At 42.3% G+C, this 25,302-nt stretch overlaps 1 protein-coding gene across 5 annotated transcripts in view; it reads right to left on the bottom strand.

The window, feature by feature from the left end:
- The window catches only part of ABCC4 (ATP binding cassette subfamily C member 4 (PEL blood group)), a 323,862-nt gene that overhangs the window by 159,239 nt on the left and 139,321 nt on the right, over positions 1-25,302 (bottom strand). For all 5 annotated transcript variants that reach the window (XM_064269982.1, XM_064269981.1, XM_010589388.3 and 2 more), the window contains 6 exons: positions 20,406-20,502; positions 16,285-16,494; positions 13,853-13,993; positions 13,458-13,495; positions 12,961-13,055; positions 10,627-10,773 (listed from right to left, as the gene is read on the bottom strand). In XM_064269982.1, coding sequence (XP_064126052.1) covers positions 10,627-10,773; positions 12,961-13,055; positions 13,458-13,495; positions 13,853-13,993; positions 16,285-16,494; positions 20,406-20,502 — 728 coding nt within the window. The remainder of the gene's footprint in view (positions 1-10,626; positions 10,774-12,960; positions 13,056-13,457; positions 13,496-13,852; positions 13,994-16,284; positions 16,495-20,405; positions 20,503-25,302) is intronic.

Below are 25,302 nucleotides of genomic sequence, written 5' to 3'. Positions count from 1 at the left end.
ACTGGTTAATATTATAGCCATGACGGGAGGCATTGGTAGTTCAGTGGTAGAATTCTCGCCTTTCATGCAGGAGACCCAGGTTTAATTCTCAGGCAATGCACCTCATGAGCAGCCACTGTCCATCGGTGGAGGTTTGTGTGTTGCTATGACACTGAACAGATTTCAACGGAGCTTCCAAGCTACAGACTAGGAAGAAAGGCCTGGCAATCTACTTCTGAAAATCAGCCAATAAAAACTTTATGGATCACAGTGGTGCAATCTGCAACCAACCGTGTGGATGGTGCAGAACGAGGCAGTATTCCATTCCATTGTGCACAGGTCACCACGAGTCAGGGCCAACTAGACTGCCGCTAACATCATAGCCACAGATATTACACTGAAATAAATTGTGTGTGTATGTGTGTGCAGGCACTCATACGCACATGCAAATATACACATATACATGTATACACCAAAAAAAAACAAACCAAACCCACTGCAGCCACGTCAATTTCAACTCATTGCAACCCTGTAGGACACAGCAGAACTGCCCCCACAGGGTTTCCAAGAAGCAGCTGGTGGATTTGAACTGCTGACCCATGCAAATATACATATATACACGTATACACCAAAAAAAAAAACAAACCAAACCCACTGCAGCCAAGTCAATTTCAACTCATTGCAACCCTGTAGGACATAGCAGAACTGCCCCCGCAGGGTTTCCAAGAAGCAGCTGGTGGATTTGAACAGCAGCCACGGCTCTTAGTTACTGTGCCATCAGGGCTCCTATAAATATATACACATGCATACATATCACTGAATTTATGCACGTTTATGGGGAAAAAACACAATTATCATCCGTATTATTTCCCAAGATACTACACAATTACAACTTTGAATAAGGCACAAACTTTCCAAATCTTATCTTTTTGAGATTTTACTGGACATCTACAAACACAGTGGCTTTTTTGATTACTACCCAAAACCGAACCTGTTACCCAGAGTCAAGAATCGCCCCATAGGGTTTCCAAGGCTGTAAATCTTTGCGGAAGCGGGCTGCCACATCTTTCTCCCGGGGAGCTGCTGGTGGTTAGCTTTTGGTTAGCAGACAAGTGCTTTAACCACTGTGCCACCAGGGCTCCTTTTTTCTATTACTAAGTTGTCAGTATTTCCATGTATGATTGTTAACAGTGAAAAAAACATGAATAGAGAGTAATAAGAACATTCTAACAGATTAAAAATATACACCAAAATGGTGCAAATATTTACCAACTGTAGACAAGTGCTATAATTATCACCTTTATAGAGATTACTGACAAAATGACAATAGTAATCAAATATATGTAACTATGTAACTATTTAAACTGGTAACAAGGGCTTTTATGATACTATTAGCAGTAAGGGAGCAACTCCCATAAAATATGACTTAATATCACCCCTGATAAGGGTTTAAGTACATATAACCATTGTTACGTGAAAAAACATTATTTTTATTATGTGACAACCCGAAAGGATTTAATTACCACACCTACTTCAACCATTAGCTGTTTCATTCAAACCCGAAAAAATAATATTTATGTGGCTGCTGAGAATCATTATGATTGATGCAATCATTTGTGTTATTCTCTTTTTATAGACACTTGCATTTGTCATATTAACAAGGGGAAATGTGGGTTTTTTGTTTTGCAACAAAGCTTTCCTGATGATGACTAACTTCTCCCTTTGAACACCAAAGCCTCTCAAACTAACTAATGTACATATAAATATGCCCTTTACAAAGTGCCCTAAGTAAGGGGGTGGGGGCAAGCCTGGAGGACTTAAACCAGAATGAAAAGCAGCTCAGGCAAGATGAGGACATGAAAGCTGTCAAGATAGCTGTTATTCTTATTCTCAATTTCGTACAGCTCATCTGCGCTCAAGGAAGAAAAATCATAGTTTCTTTTAAGCATATCCACAACAGATCTCACTTGAAAGGAAACACAGCGAGTGATTTGGCATGAATGGGCGTATTACCAATTTTCCGGCATCACTACTGAATATTTATGTCAGTGACGAATGATGACATTGGGGAAGTATTTTAACACGAAGCCTGGCCTTGTAAATCGTCTGAATGATGCTGTGTCAAAACAACACCTACCATAAATCAGAGGTTTTAAGACCAGTATTTCTTGTTCAAACACGCTACCTGCTCAGCAGAATCACTTGTGTGAACAGGCATAGATTATTGTGTGCTAAACAGAGCCATTTTACCTCCTAACTGATAGAGCTATCATTTAACAGGCCTATTATTGTCGTGGTAATTTTGACAGTGCTGAAATGTTATAGTTGTGTAAAATATGCATTTAGCAGTAACTCCAGTGGTCATTTGAACTGAATAAACACACAGATAGGTAACTCCACAATTATGTCTCTTCTCTACGGATGACTTCTTTCTGCCAGGGCAAAGGGATGCTGACAATTGATTTTAGAAAAAGTACATAGCAAAACGGTCTTTCCGACATACAAAAAGCTCATTGTGCGGCTTTCATTTCACTTTTCACTTCTCCACAAGTTAGTCGGCAACTTGTGGTGGACTTTCAGGAGTCCTTTTCCTGATTTAAGAAGGAGAACAAACTCCCTCCTCCTCTCCCCACCCCTCCACCCCTCCCCAGCCCTCCACCCCCCCACACTGCACACGCGAACTCACAGTATTTTATGTTTGTGGCCTCATCTACAAAACACAATTTCCTGGTCAGCTGCATCATAAACCTTCATTATTAGGGCTCCTCTAGATTTCTGATTGGGTAGGATACAAGACTCTTAGTGACCCTATAGGACAGAGTAGAACCACCCCATAGGGCTTCCAAGGAGTGGCTGGTGGATTGGAACTGCTGACCTTCTGATCAGCAGCTCAGCTCTTAACGACCACATCACCAGGGCTCCGATACAACAGGTTTCTCTTCAAATCTAGCGCTATTTACATTCCATATTTCAGTGACCACAAGTACCTTCCACCGCAAGCATAAAAATGACAGCAAAGGTCACTAAATAGCTTTTTCTTTTTCTAAGAGTCTTAGCCCTAATTTCATCTGATTCATAACCATATATAATATACATATATATATATTTGTACCTTTTTTTTGCACTAAGGGATGATAACTAAATGACCATCCACACACACAGCACCGCAGAAGAAGCGGTTGTGTGAAATGAACACTGGCTATGGCCCAATATTAATTCTGCGCTTGCCTGAGAGAATAAACAAACACAACACCTACTGACGGAAGGGGCTTCGTCTCTGAGCCAAATGGACAAACTGAAAGCCAAGGAACAGGTATCTATCTGGAGTCCATTACAGTCGATGCACTAAGCCAAGTGCTATGTCACCAAAATTAGGCATGAGAACTATCCATGCATCTTGTCACCAAAACGAAGCGTTAAATTGTAGACACTTGATGAGAATAAAACGTCTCTGCTGACTCTAAAGGCACGAAAAGAAAAGTGTGTGCTCATCTTTCTCCTTAAACTCACATTTCAGAGGAAAACATCAACAGATCATACGAAGAACCATAATAAACCCTTTAGGAATTAAAATACATCCAATCGAGATTTCAGCGTCTGCCTATTCCAGGTACTAGTCAAGAAGCTATCGATTAGGAAACCCAAACACCCTTGTCTGAAACGCTCGATCATCCAGGCCAGCCTTCTGAATAGTTCTTTCACAGAGAGTTTAACGTTTCAAATATAGTAAACCATGAAAATACTTTAAAAATTCCATATCAACGCTACAGGATACGAAGAGCCAAGCAACAAAAACTGCATTTCCAAGAAAGCTTTGTAATACAAACAAGCAGGTTTTACAATACGGTGCTTTTATACTATATCCCTGAAATAATGTAGATCTTACTGCCCTCTTGTGCCAGACGTGAAAAATAAAATGGACTCTGCCTGTGCAAGGAAGACACGATTTACGTTTAAAATAGAAAGCATCTCTTAATTTCTGAATGACTTACTGATGACCTGGGATGTGTATCTGCCATTTATTAAGATCTGATAGAGCTGAAATACAGGAAGAAGTACAGTCAGAATGCTTCTTGGAAGCGAGGATGGCGAGACTTTGCCTCACATACTTTGGACATGTTATCAGGCAGGACCAGTCCCTGGAGAAGGACATCATGATTGGTAAAGTAGAGGGTCAGTGAAAGAGAGGAAGACCCTCAACGAGATGGACTGACACAGGGGCTGCAACAATGGGTTCAAGCATAACAACGATTATAAGGATGGCACAGGACTGGGCAGTGTTTCCTTCTGCTGTACACACGGTCTCAATGAGTCGGAACCAACTTAATGGCACTCAGCAACAACAGAACTGAAACGGGGCTCAGTTAGAAGACAAACTTTGACTAGGAAGAGACAGGTGGAGCAAATAACACATAGACATGGAACACATCTGCAAAAAAAATGCACTATTCAACTCAAAGCACAATCAAAATGCATATAACATTGTGAGGCTATCTAACAGGTAACACCATTACCAAAATATGCATCCAAAAAGGGAAGAATACAAAACAGAGATGAGTGAGAAAAGGATGGTAAAAAGAGATGAGAAAAAAAAAAGAAAACCATCCTTTGCCATTCCGAAGCCACATAATGGTTTGGTTAGAATTTTACCCGGATAGCTTAAGACTTATCAGGTTACAGAAGGTCAGTAGGCAGAAAGTTACCTTATTACATAAACAAATAAACTATAAAACAAAAAACTATGCAGTCATAAATCTTAAAAAAAAAAAAAGCTGTTGCTGTTGAGTTAGTTCCAACTCATAGCAACCCTACAGGAATAAAAACTGCCCCATAGGGTTTCCACGGAGTGGCTGCTAGATTCGAACTGCCACCTTTTGGTTAGCAGCCCAGCTCTTAACCACTTCACCACCAGGGCTCCTCATACAATCATACATATGTTCAAAACAGACAATAATTTATCAAGTCATGTGACATGGAGAAGGAAGTGTGATCTCAGATGACACCCGCAGTGGTTCAAGTGCAGGCACAGATGCTTCACCACGAGAAGAAACACGGACCTCCCAGGTTACCCTGCCTTCTTAAATCCCTACAAGTGAACTTGGGGCTATGGGGTAGCAGCCAGCATTTCAGGGTGCTCCATTGAAGGTTTGGTTCTCTGAATAAGCAGAAAGGGGCTCCCATGGATAACTGTGTAAGGAGCTGGGGAAAGGGTGAGATGAGAGACAGCACCTCCAGGGGAAGCACTCATGAATAAAGGTGAAACACATTTATAACCAGGATGGTCACACCGACAGCCCACCCCTGGTGTGCTCTAGATCGGGGTCGCTGAGAATATTCCCGCACAAGTAGGGACTGCAGATGAGTATCTAAGGGAACCATACCAAGATGATCTCAAGTCCGACCTAGGTTTGTGTCCCCCAGGCAGGGCCTGCAGGGGACAGACCAGGTGGGGCTGCTGCACCTGGCGTTTCTGCATCAGTCACCAGCCCAAGGTCTAGCTTCCTGGAAGCGGTTTTCAGCTGCCGTCAAGTCAGCCCCCAACTCATACCGACCCCACGTATAAGGGAATGAACACTGCCTGGTCCTGTGCCATTCCCATTAACCGTTGCAGACTGGACCACTGTGATCCATATGGTTTTAAGTGGTTGATCTTTGGAAGTAGATTGTCAGGCCTTTCTTCCTAGTCTGGAAGCTCTATGGAAACCTGTTCAGCGTTATAGCAACACACAAGCCTCCGCTGACAGAGGGGTGGTAGCTAGGCATGAGGTGCACTGGCTGGGAATCAAACCTTGGTCTCCCCCATGGGAGGCAAGAATTCTACCACTGAAACACCACTGTCCCCTTCCAAAAGCTGCACATCGGCAAAAGCCCTTTCCGTTCCCTCAGTTTTATAAAATCTGTGGGTTTTAAGGATCCTGAGCTCATAGGAATCTCTTGCTGACCCTTGGTCTCCTCTAAGAGATCACTCTTGGTGACAAATCCTAAAAAAAGAAAGATCTGCTTCCCGTCTTTCTACGCTGCTTCCAGAACACACTCTGTAATTCAGGGGAGTGTGACATTACGCAGGCCAGTTATACCAGTTTGAACCGGTTCAGTCAGGGCCCATGAAGTAAAACTGGAACAGGCCTGAATTTTTACAATTTGGGTGATCTGGAATAGTAGCCAGTATGGAAAAAAATTATGAGTCAAAGCTCTGGAATAGGAGACTCAGAAGAGGCATACTGAGTCCCTTCAGGAGGCTGATGTGTGAGACTGGATTATTGCCAAGAGTGAAGAGAACAGCACACCTCCAAAGCAGGCACCGTCAGCAGCCATCTTTGAGTGGGGGAGTGGTTTCCAACTCTATGCAAAATCCAACCAGCAAGAGACTTGGTTGCCACGCAACGCATACACTGCCCTTGTTTTCTAAGAGGGAGATTAAGTTTCTAACAGGACTTTGATCCTTAATCCTTCCCGTTCCGGTTACCGTTTCAGTTCATCCAACTTTTAAAAATTCGAATCTTTCGGTATTGCTTCCTTGGCCATGACAGTACCAGGAAGAACAGGTTCGAAGTCCTGAGTTACATACTTTAAACACGACTTAAAAATCAAGCATGTGTACCTCTCCACCCTAGAGGGCAAATTAATAAAAAAAGAAAAAAAAAAACCATGTAACCATTTAAGTACATATACTCAGTGACATAAACTATGAAGTGTAATTCATAGCTTTTCGGTTCTTCAACATTGTAAAAACTGTAAAAATTTCCTCCAGACAGGAATTAAAAATCTACCACCAAATGAGTAAATAATTCATGGCCCCTATGTTTTTGGGTGAACTAGGCCTATCTTTGGAGTACTTCTTTGCACTTCTATTTTGTTGAAGGGATAAAATCCCGTTAATAGATACAAAAGGGATAGGTAAGATAAATGCTAGCGTGTTCCTACATGATTAGAGACCTTGAAGATTTAGACTTGGTCACAAATCCCTGAATAAGAAATAAGCCAGCACGAGGAGAAGCCTACAGATCATGAACATAAGAATCTGGTTAGTTGTAGTCCTGAGCATTAGAGGCCGTGATATCAGAAATTCAGTCTAACTTAATGCTCCACACTTAACGACTATAGTTTTCAAATTAACTGGCAAGGTGGAGTGACTTCACAGCTGTGATGGTATACAAGTTTTACTTATAAGTACACTTTTTAACTACAACTATAATAATACTATATATTCGTGTGGATCTTTGTGATTTACAAATTCCTTGTGCTTTGCCCTGTGCCTGGACTTAAAAAAAAAAAAAAAATGTTGAATAAATCTACACAAGATGTTTTCCAGAACAATCTCACTTAACCTTGACAACAATCTTGTGACACAGGAAGAGCAGGACTTTTTATTTCCATTTCACAAGTGAAGAAACTGAAGTCCAGAGAGAAATCATCATCATCATCATCGCCAAGATTTATTAGGTTCTGACCAAGCTCTGTGAATGTATCAACCTGCTTAATTCTCACAGTATTTTCATAAGGCGAGTGTCTTAGTCATCTAGTGCTGCTGTAACAGGAATACCACAAGTGGATAGCTTTAACAAAAAGAAGTTTATTCTCTCACAGTCTAGTAGGCTAGAAGTCTAAATTCAGGGCACCAGCTCCACGGGAAGGCTCTGTCAGCTCTGAATGAAAGTCCTTGTCATCACTCTTCCTCAGGTCAAGGAACTTCTCAGTGCAGGAGCCTCAGGTCCAAAGGACCCACTCTGCTCTTGGTGTTGCTTTCTTGGTGGTATGAGGCTCTCCCCTCTGTGCTTACTTCTCCTTCCTTTTATTTCTTGTAAGATAAAAGGCAGCGTAGGCCACACCCCAGGGAAACTCCCTTTACATTGGATCAGAGATGTGGCCTTAGCAAGGGTGTTACAATCCCACCCTAAGCCTCTTTAACATAAAATTACAATCACAAAATGGAGGACAACCACACAATACCAGGAATCATAACCTAACCAAGATGACACATATTTTTAGAGGACACAATTCAATCCGTGATAGAGGGTATGCATATTATCCTCATTTTAGAGATAAGAAAATGGAGGCACAGAGAAGTTAAGTAACTAGCACAGAAATATTAACATTAGTAAATTGTTGTGGTTAGTTGCTGTCGAGCCGTTTCCGATTCATGATGACCCCATGAGTGCAGAGGAGAACCGCTCCATAGAGTTATCAAGGCTGTGACCTTTCCGAAGGAGATCACAAGGCGCATCTGGGTGGATTAGAACTGCCAACCTTTCAGCTAGCTTAACCGTCTGTGCTACCCCGGGATGCCTATTATTAGTAACTAACACCAGTTATTAATATTAATAACTACCACCACCTATTACTATTAGGAACTAGCACCACGGTTGACCCCGGCAGCTGGCTCCAGGGCCCACACCTTTAACCACATCATCATCCTACTTTGAGATTTACCTATCCAACAGGACCTATATGACTTGGCCTAGGTTGCACAGCTAGTCAATGCCAAGGCCAAAGGTACTCCCATGCTCCCTCCAGTCCCCCCTCCTGTCTCTGCATGTCCTGCCCATTACTACCTGTACAAATGAAGCCACTCTGGGCCTCACCACAAGCTCAACTGACCAAGGTGGGGATATATGTTGATGACTGTCATGAATTGAATTGTGTCCCCCAAAAATATCAACTTGGCTAGTATTGTGTGATTGTCCATCATTTTGTCCCCTCATGTGACTTTCCTGTAAGTTGTAAATCCTACCTCTATGATGTTAATGAGGAGGGATTAGCAGCAGATATGTAACTGAGGCAGGACTCAATCTATAAGATTAAGCTTTGTCTGAAGTCAATCTCTTTTAAGATATAAAAGAGAGAAGTGAGCAGAGACATGGGGACGTCAGACCACCAAGAAAGAAGAGCCAGGAGAAGAGCATGTCCTTTGGACCGGGGGTCCCTGCACTGAGAAACTCCTAGATCAGGGCAAGATTGATGACAAGGACCTTCCTCCAGCTGGCAGAGAAAGCCTTCCCCTGGAGCTGACACCCTGAATTCAGATGTCTAGCCTACTGGACTGAGGGAGAGTAAACTTCTCTTTGTTAATGCCACCCACTTGTGGTATTTCTACTATAGTAGCAATAGATAACTAAGACAATGACTAACTCTTCAAAGGCACCCTGATCAGGGAGGCTACCTTCAGAAGCACAACATCAGGGTAGAGGCATAAACCACTTGGAAACCACCAGGTACACTCATAACAAGGAACTACTACAGCAGGCAGATAGCACAAAGTCTCAAATATGTAACCAAAAGTCCGCTTTACACCCACAGAGTCAAAGCTTGCATTAAAAGAGAAGTTCAGACTTTACCAGTATTGAATTTTAATTAATGTTCCATCACCATATTAAGTAAACCAAGGTCAGGGTATGCTCAGGGTCTCCGTGGCTCCAGAAATGGATGGGCCTCGCAGTGAAAGAAACAAACACACAGCCTGTCTTGTGTCATCCAATCAGGTGCCTGCTAAAGAGAGCTTCCCTCCCAAACACCCTTTTAGCTCAGGAATGAAGTCACTCCTAAGGCTCATCCTTCAGTCAAAGGTTGGGAAGGCCCATAAAACAAAATGAAACTAAAGGGGCACCCCAGCCCAGGGGCAAGGACTAGAAGGTAGGAAAGGACAGGAGATCTGGTAATAGGGAACCCAAAGTCAAGAAGGGAGAGTACTGACGTATTGGGGGTTGCTAACCAATGTCCTAAAACAATATATGTACTAACTGTTCAATGAATGAGAAGCTGGGTTGTTCTGTAAACCTTCATTTGAAGTACAATAAAAAATAAATTAAATGAAGTACCATTAAAAATAAACAAAGAGCCTCCCGAATCCACAGAGGTCCTTCCTAAAGCACGCCAGAGACTAACCAGCTGCCAATGAGTCGATTCCAACTCATGGTGAACCCACGTGTTTCAGAGTAGAACTGCACACAGGGTTTTCATCGGCTGTGGCTGTTCAGAAGTAGATCTCTAGGTGAGGTGCAACTCTGGATGGATTTCAATCGCCAACCTTTTGGTTAGTAGCCAAGAGCTCCACCAATTGTGCCACTCAGGACTCCTAAACCCCAAAAAAAGCCATTGCTATAGAGTCAATTCCGACTCACAGCAACCCTATAGGACAGAGCAGAACTGCTCCATAGTGTTTCCAAGGCTGTATCTTTACAGAAGCAGACGGCCACATCTTTCTCCTGTGGAGCGGCTGGTGGGTTCAAACCACCGACCTTTCAGTTAGCAGCTGAGTGCTTAACCACTGTGCCAACCAGGGCTCCCTACAGCCATGTAAATATAGCCAATGTTTTCACATCCAACTATTTTTCAGTATGTTTACATTTAACATAAACATAGGGTATTTCATATGCCATACAACAAATGGGTTCCTCAATTTTGCCGCAAAGGGAACATTCATTTATTTATACATACACGCACACAATGGAATAAAACACTGCATACAACCTGCGTTGAGATTTTCTCTGGTAGAAGAAAAATATCAGGGAAACTTTTTGTGGAAAATGAATCAACACACTATAGTGTTTTTCTTCCAAGGAAATCCCCTAATTTCAAACAGTAAAATGTAATCAGATACTAAATGTGCTAACAAGACACCTTTGTTGATAAACCTGTCATCCAACTTACCTACTGGATTTCTATCAAAGAACAACACTGGAGCTTTCAAAATTGACTCAAACATTTTGTTGTGCAGAGTCTGAGAGGAATTAACAAGGACGTAGAATGCCAACAGAGATTGTGCTATGCCAAAGAGGACGGTAGCTGCAGTCAAACCTGCAACACAAAAACAGCCATCAGCCAGCACAGGGCCTCTGCGTGTCCTTACGAAAAGCTAAAGCAGGTCCGGCAGTTTATAAAGACATCACTTATTCCACTCTATAAAGTATCTGTGGGTTCTACAACAGTCAAATGTATTCACAAGATAAATCTATAAAGAAGAATTACAATCATTTATTTTGCCTCGTTGAATGGAAGTTGGGGGGGGGGAGGGTGTTGGGTGGGAATCAGGTGCAAACTACAATTGGATCCTTGGTTTCCTAAATCAATTATAACCAAATCTACTGCCTTCGAGTTGATTCCAACTCCCAGTGACCCTATAAGACAGGGTGGAAGTGCCCCATAGGGTTCCCAAGGAGTGGCTGGTGGATTTAAACTGCCAGCCTTTTGGTTAGTAGCCAAGCTCTTACCCACTGTGCACTAGAGCTCCAAAGCAATGATAAGTTTTATTGAAAAGTCAGAAATATGAAAAACAATTATAAAAAATAGTCAATCTTTTGAAATGGTATATGTTTTGCTCTGTATATTCTCAACAACAATGAAAATAAACAACAAAAACATGAGTTGATCTTCCCTTCTCCATACTCCAAATCTCACTATTTACAGCATGTCCCATAATCTAAAACTGTGCTGTTCTGATGCCCGCACATGACATTAACGGAACAGGAGAAACGCCTTACCTTGTCCTCACAGAAAATGCCCAAGTCACTTTAAAGAATTTGAAAATACCATATTAAATTGCAAGTGACAAACCTCTTAAGTAGCTGACTTCCAAAAAAATAGCAAATATACTAACTTAAATTTTAACATAAGACAACTAATCTAAGTAACTAATCTTCCATTAAGTGTTTTCATATAAACAGCATTTTTAAATGAACATAGTTTAAACGTTTTTGTATCTTAGAAATTTTTTAAACTTTTTATTTTGAGATAATTTCTGACTTAAAGAATTTCAAAAGCATTGCAGAGTTACTGCATATCATTGACTTTGTTAAATCTCTGTATAAATGATACAGTTTATTAGTGAGACATGAATGAGTACCTACTATGCACATAAAAATTAAAATCACTTTTCTAATATGTCTCAAACTCACAATGCTGAATACAGTGGGAACAGCTCCTGCAATAAATATTCCATTGGGTAATTTTTTTTTCCCTTTAGATGATACATCATTATTATTTAAACTGTGAAAGCAGCTCAAATGCCTAAACTCCATCAACAGGCATTTTCCTTAGCCCGAAATCCTACGTGAATATATAATAGAATGTTTTTCTTCTTCAGGTCTCACATGGTCCACCAGCTCAGAAGGTAAACAGCTAATCGATTTAGATTTCTTAGCAACTGATCAAGGAAAAAAATACCAAATTCAAATGAGTGGGTTCTTAACAGAGATAACTCACTCTATCTTTCAGCAGAGCTTGTATGAGCACTTGCTGTGGCAACACTTAAAAATTTAGATGAGGATTTTCTTTTAAAAGTACATAATGCTACACAGACTCTGAGCGCTCTTTTAAGAACAGAGTGCTGTGGTAATATTAGTCTGGAAACTCAAATGTTAAATTCATCACACAGTTGGGAACGTGATAGCATTGTGATCTCGAGCTAAGAAGGGGAAGGAACCCTTACTCCCAGACCCAGGATTTGTCCCCGCTTAGCTTCTCTCTTAAGCAATTAGTGAAGCCCAAGAGATGAGCAGTGTGCTGATGGGAGCTTTGTGTACCGGGGAGGGAATGATGCTTTTATTTTGGGTGCTTTGCTTCCTGAGGATTGCATCCAAGTTAAATAAAAGACAGGGTTTATTCAGACAGAATTGGAACAATCCGAACCACAGGGTGGGGATCCATTTCTAATCCCCTTGCCCATCCATATAATGATAGAAGATTTAGCTAAAGCCATCCATTAGAATAGACAATAGCCACATATTTCCAGTGGCTGGCTCTCTGAATGCTCCATCCTGGTTTAACTTTCAAAATCCAGTACAGAGCAAATTAAGAGTCTTCATTCAGCCTCTTTCTTCCAGTCAATTTTTAAAATAATTATTCTAATTAATTCACACAGTAAATGCGACTCAGGCTCTTAATCTGTTAAGACACGACTGAATTATTGCTGGAAGCCCTAGTTACCCAGGGCTCCTTGTAAATGCCTCAGACTCTCACATAACAGACGGAATGATTAAACTTTACCTGAGTAAATTCCTAAGAACCAGTTAAGATCCAGCTTCTCCGTTATGTTTCCTTTTCCATTTACTGTGATATTCAGTGCACTCTGTTCATTTGCCCTATGGAACAGGGGGAAAAATGCATTAAGCCACAGACAGAGTATAGATAAATTACCAAAAAAAAAATTTTTTTAACCTCAGCTTGGGAGAAATACTTTATGCTGGAGAACAATTCCCAGCTCCCACAGTCCTGTGTACATCCATCCACCTTATAAAAATCCAATTTGAATCATGACTTTCTGTTCTCAAAATTGTCTGTGAACACGTGGCTGAGGATCAGACATGGGTACCAACCATTACATGTCGCACTCCACCAGCACAAACTTTAATTTCTTCTCAGGTACACTAAGTGAGGATTAGATGATAAGGCTGAACAAACTCCATCTCTCCCATAACTCTTGTGGAAAAGTGAGGCTTCATAGGGATGTTATAACACTGCCAATCAGACGAGAAATAACTCACCAATATGAAAGCCACCAGTCCTGAAGAACATAGGAAACCTGGAGTAGGAAAAACAATCAATCATTGGCATTACTAACCAACTCCAAACTCTTCATCGTTAAAACAGATCATCGAGGGGTTCCAGAGGACAGAAATAGTCCTTTCAGTTTGGGTCTGTGCCAAGCACAACACCCAAGTAACGACAGGCCAAGTAACTGCATATTTCATTTTAAAATCTTTCATTGATATTCTTTCTTTCTAGACGCTCTTTGTAATGTGTGCACAACACCAGTAAGCATCGCTTATTTTGTTCCCCCCAATAGAGCTTTTCAAACCAATTCCGAGTGAACTGCAAAATGCATAAATGGGGATATTTGTAATTATTGGTTTAAGGACACACAGAGTTCATGATTTACCAGAGCTGCAGCATTTAGTAGAATAAGGAAAATGATAACGAGCCAGTGAGCACCAGCTGCGAAGTAATTCTTATAGGCCTTAAGACCAACTTTTCCTTCAGAGCGGCTCTCCTCGGGTAGCGGAGCCTGTACGTCCTCAGTCTGTGGAGGTAAAAAGGCCAGTAAGAAAATTTAAATAGTACACAAAAAGTTTTAAAAGGTTAACGATGCATTCTGTTGGCAAAGCTGTGAGAAAACCAGCCTATCTCATATACCACCAACAGGAGTGCGAACTATGGAGGAGAACGTGGCAATGTCTAGCCAAACCATGTCTGCATCTATCCTTGGACCCAGCTAGACCACCTCTGAGAATCTATTAGAAATAAATAAGTATCATTTGCATACGGTTATTCATTGTGGCATGGCTTTGCCTAATGTCCAACCTCATGACTTCCAACACATGCCAACACACCTGATTCATGTATAAATGCAGGTGATTGTTCCAAAATGATCTGTAACTAATGTGCTACTCCAGATGGTCTGTACCATAAAACATAGAAGGAGCTCAACACATCAACCAAATACATTAAAAAAAATACATTAACTGAGCTCAAATAGCAAGCTTGGTCATGAGAGTTTGGACGGCGAAGGATAGCATACTTGCTTGGTTCCTGAGTTTCAGAGAGTGATTCCTGAGAGTTTGGGATGGGAGGGGTTAATGTGAATACTTGTTAGAGTCATCCAGGCTCCTGGTATTGGACAGTGTGGGTTTGGATGTGAGGAACACCTTATATATTTTTAAAGGTGCTCTACGGCACTTCTGAAGGAGCCCTGGCAGTGCAAATGGTTAAGCACTTGGCTGCTACCCAAAAGGCTGGCGGTTCAAAGCCACCCAGCAGCTCCCCAGCGGCTCCGCAGGAGAAAAACCTGGCAATGTGCTTTCGTAAAGATGACAACCAAGAAAACCCCAAGGGGCAGTTCTACTGTCACATGAGGTCACTGTGAGTTTGAGTTGAAAATGACTCGATGGCACCTAACAGCCAACCAATAGTGAGTACGTTTCTGCCTGGAGGACTTAGAATGTTTCGTAGATTCACGTGAGCTGAGGATGTGCGTGGCCCTGTGATGGCTGCTGGGGATTCAAACACGGGAAGACATGGTTCCTGGTTTTGAAAGGTAAGAAAGGAAGGTGGGAACTAACTCTAAAGCGTCTACTGTGTACCACGAATTCTCGGGACACTGCACACGTTACTTCCGGTCTATGACACGTTAGACAAGTGGGCAAAAGACAATCTTCAACCACCTACAGTGCCAGAACATTCCAACGTACAGGAAAAGCAGCTGACTAAATGTGGGCCACAGCAGGACTCAATCTATAAAAAACAGTTGCCATCCAACCTTTCAGTTAGCAGCCAAGCACTTAATGGTTTGCAACACCCAGGGGCTCCAGATGACTGTAAATAGTTATATTTGTGATGAGGTATTAAATAAACACTCTACGTGCAATATCAGTGTTTAGAGTCCCTCTAGAATTAGGTTGGATGAAATGTAGTCTGTGGGCTATGTTGTTAAGGATATGAAATAATTAATTATGAACCTGATATTATATTGGTGCTCAAACATTTATAAGATTTGAAGATGGTGGAAAAAAATATTTTCACCCCAGGATATCTCACTAGCAGACCTGTCAAAGTGCTCAACATCCTTGTGCTCACCACTACTTTGCAAAAAAAAAAAAATTTGCTGTCAAGTCAACCCTAATGGGCAGAGTAGAGTTGCCCCATAGGGTTTTCAAGGCTATAATCTTTACAGAAACAGACTGCCACATGCTTCTCCCACAGAGCAGCTGGTGGGTTTGAACTGCTGACCTTTTGGTTAATAGTGAAGCACTTAACCACTGTGCCACCAGGACTCCTTCAATCAGTCTATTAAAAAAACCAAACTCGTTGTCGTCAATTCTGACTCACAGCAACCCTACAGGACAGAGGTGAACTGCCATGGCATTTCCAAGGAGCAGCTGGTGGATTCGAACTGCCGACCTTTTGGTTAGCAGCCTTAATGCTTACCCACTGTGCCACCAGGGCTCTGGATCAGTCTATAAGGGTCTTCGAATTAAACCTCTGGATACAAAAGGGGAAGCCTGGGGCCACCAGAAGAAGTAAACTAAAGACTCCCTAATATCAGTGTGAGCCCCAAAAGCCTTGAGAACTTCCAGTGGCACACCCACCACTGATCCCCATGGGAGTCCCCATTCTGTACCCAAAGGGTAACCCAGACCAGGCTTGCTCCTTTTCATTCTGTTTTAATTCTATCAATTCCAGTGAATAAGGCCTCAGAACAATACAATCCACTTTGGGACAAACGGAAATTTCATGAGCAGAGTTGACTGAAGACCCATGAGGCCAATACAGGCCAACAAAACCAGCACTTGCATATGGTAAGATGGAACTCACAGTTTGGCCCTCTTGAGCACCATCTTTCAAGGAGGGTCTAGAAGACTGCTGAGACCAAACCGAAGACTCCGAAAAGGTTCGATTCCTCAGCGTGGGAGTTCCTGGAACTGGAGACTGCTCCGTTTCGTCATTTTCCTTCTTTAAGAGGGAACCAAAATCCAACCCAGATTTCAGAAACTCAGTATAAGTCCCCTTTTGCACCATTTTGCCCTAAAATAAAAAGAATTTGAAAGTAGTACATTTGCATTTGATAACACTAAGCCAACACAAACACAAATCAAGAAAAGTTAACTAGTCTTAAACTACGATTTTAAGTAAGTTATCCCTAGGTCTGGAATTTCCGTTTATTAATCTAGTTAAATTTAACTCCACACATAATAGCTGAACATTCTGTTCCCTGACAAACTCTGTGTTAGGTGCTGAGGGATATAAAAGAAACGTGTAATCACATGTTAAAAATGGAGATGGTTGACATAAAAACCATGGGCATTTAAGGAAACAAAAAGCACACATCCTGGTGGGAGTATTAGTACAGTCTTCATACACAACATGGAAATTGAGATAAGCCTCATAGAAAATGCAGAACTTAAGGAGTAAAATGGGGAAGATATTCCAGGACAGAAAGGTAAGACTGACAAGGAGGTAGGCACCAGCACGTCCACATAGGTAAGAGTGACTTAGCACACCTCTGCTGCTCAGGTACCGCGTGTCCCCACTAAGCCAGGACATGTGGGAACTAGCCCTGAACACGGAATCCACATGATGCATCATCATGGTCTCTTCTTGGAAACAGTCCTACAAACCCATAAAGTTCCTAGCTGGATTTTCAACATTCTACGGGTCGCTTCGTTGCAGTTTCCCCTCCTTAGAAAATTATATCAAATAATGTACGAATATTTTCAGTATTTTTTCAACCCATGAAGCAAGATTCAGCTGACTTACCCTGGCAAACACTGGCAAACAAGACATCAGGCAAAAATCGCAGGATACAGAACAAAGAAAGGAGAGCAGCCCTGGTTAAGGAGGTCAGGTGGGAAAAGGTGGCCCAGGGCTTACCTGGCACCCCCCTCCCTTATCCCCCAAGGTAGTCCACTCAGAAAAATCCAATGACAACACTGGGGCTCTAAGGAACAGTTTTCTAATTCCTACAGAATTAGTAAATTATTCATGATACAGTATGTCATGTTCCACTTAGGAGGCAAATTCAAATGCCTTATTTAATAAAATCACCATTTCCTACTTAGTATCTGTATGACATACTAGGGAGCTACTACTGGTATTAAAAAAAAAAAAAACCCCACTGCCATCGAATCAATTCTGACTCATAGTGATCCTATAGGACAGAGTAGAACTGTCCCATAGGGTTTCCAAGGAGCGGCTGATGGATCCAAACTACCGACCTTTTGGTTAGCAGCTGAACCTTTAACCACTATGCCACCATTGGTATAAACCCAAAAAGCCGTTGCTCTCAAATCAATTCGGACTCATAGCAGCCCTACAGGACATGGCAGAACTGCCCCATAGGACTTCCAAGGAGCAGCTGGTGAATTCGAACTGACGACCTTTTGGTTTGCAGCTGTAGCTCTCAACCACTACACCACCAGGGCTCCAGGACTGGTATAAGAGAGAGCAATTTTACTCAGAATCCAAGGCAGCCACCCCCTCCCCACCATAGAGAGGGATCAGACAAACAGTAAGGACAGCCCCAAACTCATCAAGAGGTGCCCACGACTGGGCAAACAGCTGTTTTGATAGTCCTAAAATTGGGGATGATAACATCAAAATAAGCAATAAGGGGGACGCCACGGAGATAAACTGGTTGCTTTGCTGCCTGTTTATTCTCAATTCTTAATTCTGACCAACATTCAGGCTTTAGCACACTAGTGTCAGCCCTCTGCTCACGAATTCTTTCAAGTTTGAGGGATCTGAGCTCCCTCCTCCTGGAAGTGGGGAAAAGCAGACGCACGGGACTGCTTCCAAAGGGGCAGGGGTGGTGGCCGTTTTATAATCCTTCTCGGGGTGGAAATTCATTTAATGCAGTGTCAATGGACAGGTTCCTTACTCTTCTTTAACAGTTACATTAAACAGCAAGGAGGCGCTAAAAGAAAAAAAGGCTTTTTTCAAGAACCTTGCTAACATTATATATCCCCTCTGTCACAGTAATATGGAATTTATCTCTCTTTGAAAATGGTACATGCAAATCTTTTGAACTGTAGATGACATTCATAATTTGTTAATTCTATCATTGTACCTAGAGACTGGAGGAGGAGAAATAGTAAACATTTGAGGAGGGCTGAAGAGGTTTTAGATCTACATTGAGATCCAACCATGGGTCTGCTAGAACAGTCAAGGGTTAAAGACTGGGCTGCCGAGGTGCCAAGACCAGGAGTGATGCACAGAACAACCACTGAGCCTGGAGAGTTCGCACCTTGCCCCATTCCCCAGCCATGCTAGCCTAAGCCCTCACTTGGTGTGTTCTGGACCACTAAGACTTCTAACTGGTCTTCTTGCTTCCACTGTTGTCCCTCCATTATATATATATAGAGAGAGAGATCACTGAGATCAAAGGGGGGAAAAACGTGGCACAGAACTTCAAATTCTCACGAAATGCAGACTTTCTGGAGTCATGGAAGATGGATGAACCCCTGAAACTATTCCCTGAGATAATCTTTAAACTTTATACCAAAAATACTCCCTAAAGGCTTCTTTAAACCAAACAATCATTTAGCTTAATTAGTAAAGAATGTCTGCCTTGAGCATTGTGCTCTTTTAAGATCTATCTATATGGGATCAAATTGACAATAGCAACTTGAAAAGTTACAGAGGAAACCTGGGGGGTAGTTAGTTTATATTAATAGGGAAGGAACAATTTGGAAAAGGAGGGTGAGAATGGCTGCACAACTTAAAGACTGTCATCAACATCACTGAACTGTACATGAAGAAATTGTTGAACTGGTATACATTTTGCTGTGTATATTTTCAATAACAACAAAAAAATAACTGGGAAAAAAACACCTTTGAAAATTTGCCAAACTTACTTAACTTGCCCATGGTAAAACAATACTTTATGAGTCACTAGTGGTATGCGAACCATAATTTAATAAATATCTGTATAGCTCAGTATCCCCCCAACCCCTATCCCCGCCCCCCCCCCCCAAAAAAAAAAGAGTTATCTTGTAAAAACACAGATCAGACCATGTCACTCCCTGCTCTGGACCACACAGAAGCTTCTATCACGCATCCAAGTCCATTGCCTTCCACTGAGCCCATCTCCCATCACATGCCCCCCGGCTCCCTCTGCCTCAGCTACGCTGGCCTTCCTGCCCTTCTCAACACGCCCAGCTCGTTTCCTCCTCAGGACACGCCCCCACCCCTGTCCTCCACCAGTCTGTCTCCAATGCTCCTTCCCCAAGTGACTGCATGGCCTGTGCCTTCGTGTCACTCAGGTCAACGTGAGCTATCACCTGCTCAGAGAGGCCTTCCTGAAATCAACCTCACCCCTCTGTCTACTTCACTGCATCTATTCCCACTAAGAATCTAGGTCCCATGACAGGAAAGACTCTGTCTTATTTACCGCCATACCTAATACCTAACACAGGCTCTCACACATATCAGGAATCCAGAAAATACCTATGCCATGAGACTAAGCAACTGGCTTTACCAGGATCACAGGTGCCTCTACCAGGGGCTGCTCAGTTATCCAACCATGTTTCTGTTATTAATGAAAGATGCCTTTAGGTAAACTGCATGTGATAATCAAATAAACAAAAATATGCATTAATAACTGTAAATTCTAAATATACTTTGACTTAAGTCACAGAAGAAACAAGTTCTAAATAACATAAATTCATGACCTTTACCAGTTTCTCTAGAAGTGTCATAATTTTATAACTTTGAAACAGCAATTGTGTATACTTTGGGGTTCTGTGCTTTAGGAGGTAATGGTGACATTTCTATAAGCCCTTCCAATTTATCCTCAAAGGCAAGAATACCGGCTCTGAAGGTGAGGTAGAACTAAGAAGAGGTTTACCACAAAGCCCAAGAGAGGGACCTGCTGAAAGACCTCCCCTTCAACACACCTGAACACTACCAAGTTCTGTGTACTTCTAGAAATTACTTACATCTTTCAGTATCAGAATCTGACTTGCAGCTTTTAGGTATTGCAACTGATGAGTCACTAAGATAGTGATCTTCTCATGCAAGGTTTGACAAATACACCTGTGAACGTAAAAGGTACAGTATACAACAACACATTAATGCAGGCGCTTTGACTAAAAAACACACATTCTGAAACCACAGTGAGACCACGCCAATGCAACCGTCAAAAATCTGTGATCTAAATCTAAATTAAATACAAATAGTAAAATAAATAAAACACGATCATAAATCAATGAAGCCTGTGCAGTCAGTGCTATGGCTGCTAACCAAAAGGTCGGCAGTTCAAATGCACCAGGCGCTCCCTGGGAACTCTATGGGTCAGTTCTACTCTGTCCTGTAGGGCCACCATGAGAGGAATCAACTCCACGGCAACACGTTTTTTTAATGCAGCCCTCAAATTCACTAGCAGTAAACGGGAGCCCGGCTCTACTAAGGAAACTGCAAAAAGCAGTAAAGCAGAGAGGTGACTACGAGTTTTCTTTTTCTAAACCTCAGTTTTACAATTATTTGCACATTTCATGTTAAAAAAAAATTATGAATACTCAGATTCCAAAATATGACAGCTAATATACTAATTACTTTATCCCTGGGGCAGGGATGGGGAACAGGGAGATACAGAAATGTAAAATGCATAAAAATGTATACTTTTTTCTGTTTCCTAGGTAATTCATGATATACGTATTTTAACAACAACAAAAAAAAGATTACAGATTCTCGGTGACATCTGCCAACATGTATTTTCTAGACCCTTCTTCCCAAATAATATTAGATATAAGAGTAATATTTAAAAAAACAAAAACATTGCCATCAAGTTGATTCCGAGTTACAGCGACCCCATGTGTTACAAAGTACAACTGCTCCGCAGAGTTTTTTTTTACTGTAACCTTTACAGAAGTGGATCACGAGGCCTTTTTACCTTGGTACCACCATACGGATTCAAACCACCAGCCTTTAGGGTGGTAAAAACCCAAAACCAAACCCACTGGTGTCAAGTCAATTCTGACTCATGGCGACCCTACAGACAGAGTAGAACTGCTTCACAGGGTTTCCAAGGAGTGCCTGGTGGATTTGAACTGCTGACCTTTTGGTTTGCAGCTGAGCTCTTAACTACTACGCCATGCAGTCAAGCACAAATCATTTGTGACACCAAGGACCTTAAACTAATATTCCAAACCCAAACAACCCAAACCCGTTGCCATCGTTATGAGTTGATTCCAACACATAACAACGCTGCAGGACACAACAGAACTGCCCCATGGGGTTTCCAAGGCTATAATCTTTAGAGAAGCAGAATGTCACATCTTTCTCCAGCAGAGTGGCTGGTAGGCTTAAACCACTGACCTTTCACTTAGCAGCCAAGCACTTAATCGCTGCACCATCAAGGCTCCTTAAACTAATATTGTTGTTGTTGTGTACCATCAAGTCGATTCCAACTCATAGCTACCCTATAAGACAAAGCAGAACTGGCCCAGAGGATTTCCAAGGAGCAGCTGGTGGATTCAAACTGCTGACCTTTCCGTTAGCAGCGTGAGCTCTTGACCACTTCACCACTAGGGCTCCGAAGCTAATATTAAAAAAAAAACCCACTGCCGTTGAGTCGATTCTGACTCATAGCGACCCTATAGGACAGAGTAGAACTGCCCCATAAAGTTTCCATGGAGCGTCTGGCAAATCTGAACTGCCGACCTCTTGGTTAGCAGCCGTAGCACTTAACCACTATGCCACTAGAGTTTCCAAGTATTAGTGAGGCCTAAATCAGTCCTCACAATACTCCCAGCCTGTTACGGATTGAATTGCATCCTCCAAAATATGTGTTGTAAATCCTAACCTCTTTGCCTGTGGTTATAATCCCATTTGGGAACGGGCTGCCTTTGTTATGTTACTGAAGCAGGGTTAGTATAGGGTGTGCCTTGAGCCAATCTCTTTTGAGCAAAAGAAGCAGACATGGGGGAAGAGAGATGCCAAGCCACATGAAGATTGCCCAGGAGCAGAAGCTCAGGAGAGACAAGAACCTTCCTCTAGAGCCGACAGAAGGAGAAAGCGTTCTCCTACAGCCAGCACCCTGAGTTCAGCCTTCCAGCCTCCTAAACTGTGAGAAAATAAGTTTGTTTGTTAAAGCCACCCGCTTACGGTATTTCTGTTATAGCAGCACTAGATACCTAAGACTCAGCCCCAGACTGGAAGCAAGTCTTCTTTCATTAGGACTATAAAACTTCCAATTTTGAAAATATAAAACAAAACCCAAATGTTTGAAATCACAGCAGAAATCACCCAAAGGCTCAAAGGACATGCCAAGGCTTTTAGCCATGACTTACTTCAGTATTTAACCTTATGAGTTTTTTTACAGTAAACTCTCAAAGTGTTCCCAGGAACTCAGTACAAGGCTCCCACCCCACAACCTCTCCAGGCAAGTAAGTACCTCAGAAAACCCCAATCACTGGACTCCTGCCTCATCTGTTCTCCAGCTCTGTCCTAATTCAGTCTCCAACATTTGCCTACCCAGCTTACCCCTTCTGCTTCAGTCCTTCAAGCTCCCTTTCACCTTCAGGACGCAGTTCTGAGTCCTCAGAATGACAAACAAGGTTCTTTGTACTTGGTCCCATCCCCTAGGCAGGACTCCAGGCATAAACGCGGGGTCCCCAGTCCTATGAGTCACATTCAGGAACGTGGACCACTGGCTACAGTGGGTCAGATCAAGAGTTACAGAGACAGAATTCAAAGCCCTACTCTTCCTCTTACTAGCCAGACAATGTTGGGTGAATCAACCTCCCTGAACCTCAGCTTTGTCACCTGAAAAGAAGGCTAGTATCTATTCACAGGCATGTTATGAGAACTGAAAGCATTAAGCAATGAAAAGGCCCTGGTACATAGGTAATGTTCAGTAAATGTTGGCTCTTCCTCCACTTTTCCTAACCCACACCAGGCTACATGTGCTGGGTTCTGGGCCTTGACACTGTGCCTTGATCAGAACAAAGAACCTGGGATATAGGTCCAAATGAAGGAGCCCTGGTGGTGCTACTAATCCAAAGATCAACAGTTCAAACCCACCAGCTGCTCCACGGAAGAAAGATGTGGCAATCTGCCTCTGTAAAGATTACAGCCTAGGAAACCCTATGGGGCAGCTCTACTCTGTCCTATAGGGTTGCTGTAAGTTGGAATCGACTCAGTGGCAATGGGTTAAGATGGGTTAGGTCCTTATACTATTGCTTTAATCTTAAACTCCAAAAGGACTAATTTTTCCCTTCTGACATGTCTTACTTTGGCTTACTTCATCTAAATTTGCTTAATCAAGTGAATCCTCCTTCAGGGTTAGTACTAAAGCCTTCAGCAGAACTGTTCCTCCTTCGTTCAAAACTAACTCCCACTAATCCCTTCCCATAAATCTCTGAAGGCAAATGTTAGTAAATCAAATCTGGTGGGTCGCTACGTCCAACATGGGCTTCAAAATGTTTTCTTCGTAATCTCTTCCATAGTACAAGAGGTAAAGTAAATAGTTAAAATAATATCAGTCAGTGGCTTTAAAATTTTTCTAAATTATGCTTTTTTTTTTAATCAAACCCTTCAGGAGAATAATCTGTTTTATAATTCTTTTAAGAATAAAAATTTTCAAGGAGTGCCACTGAAACAAATAACTGATCCAGCAACGAGTTATTTAGCCCTTCTTCTACATGACTGTGATAAAGGTAACACAAGTAAGAAAAAGTCAATTAATGTTTTTTGAGTAGCTGCAAAGTGCCAGGCACTGTTCCAAGGATGCATCAGTCAATAAAACAGACAACAGTCCTCCTATCACTTAGAGGAGACTGTCTCAGTCACCTAGTGCTGCTGTAACAGAAATACCACAAGTGGATGGCTTTAACAAAGAGAAATTTATTTCTTCACAGTAAAGTAGGCTAAAAGTCCAAATTCAGGGCTTCGGCTCCAGGCGAATGCTTTCTCTCTATCGGCCTTCTCATCAATCTTCCCTGGACTAGGAGCTTCTCTGCACAGGGACCCAAGGTCCAAAGGACGCGCTCTGCTCCAGGTACTGCTTTCTTGGCGATATGAATTCCCCTTGTCTCTCTGCTCACTTCTTTATTTTATATCTCAAAGGATTGCCCCAAGACACAAACCAATCTTATACATTAAGTCCTGGCTCACTAACACAACTACTGCCCATCCTGCCTCATTAATATCATAGAGCCAGGATTTACAACATATAGAAAAATCACACAATACCGGGAATCAGGGCCCAGCCAAATTGATACACACATTTTTGGACGTAATTCAATCCATGACAGAGACATACTAAACAAACAGAACATGCAGCGTCACGTGGCGATGTGTGCTGTGGAGAAAAGGTGACGTGAGGGCTGCCATTTTAGATGAAGTGGTCAGGAAAGGTCTCTCCGAGAAGATGACCGCTGAGTCAGGAGACAGTCGGGGGCAAATGCTCCCGGAAGAAGGTGCCGCGGCTGCAATGGCTCTGGTGCAGGAACACACCGTGGAGAGGCGCCTTCATGAAGGTCACAGTTTAGTGTGTGTGTGAGGAGGTGGTGGGCAGATAGGGCCCGTGAATAATCAAGTAGAACACAGTGAGGGCTCTGGGAAGACAACCAAACCAAACCAGTTGCCATCGAGTCGATTCCTACTCATGGCGGCCCCACGTATATCACAGTAGAACTGTGCTCCGTAGGGTTTTCAGTGGCTGATTTTTCAGAAGTAGATCACTAGGCCTTTCTTCTGAGGTGCCTCTGGGTGGACTTGAACTTCCAACCTCTTGGTTAGTAGCTGTGTGCATTAACAGTTTGTGCCACCCAGGGGCTCCTGTGGGAAGACTGAAGGACACAATTGCCACTTGGAGGAGGAGGAAGGAAGGCC

This window comes from Loxodonta africana, chromosome 17 (genome assembly GCF_030014295.1).
Source record: "Loxodonta africana isolate mLoxAfr1 chromosome 17, mLoxAfr1.hap2, whole genome shotgun sequence".
NCBI lineage: Eukaryota > Metazoa > Chordata > Mammalia > Proboscidea > Elephantidae > Loxodonta > Loxodonta africana.
This window is presented reverse-complemented; position numbering and strand designations above follow the sequence as displayed.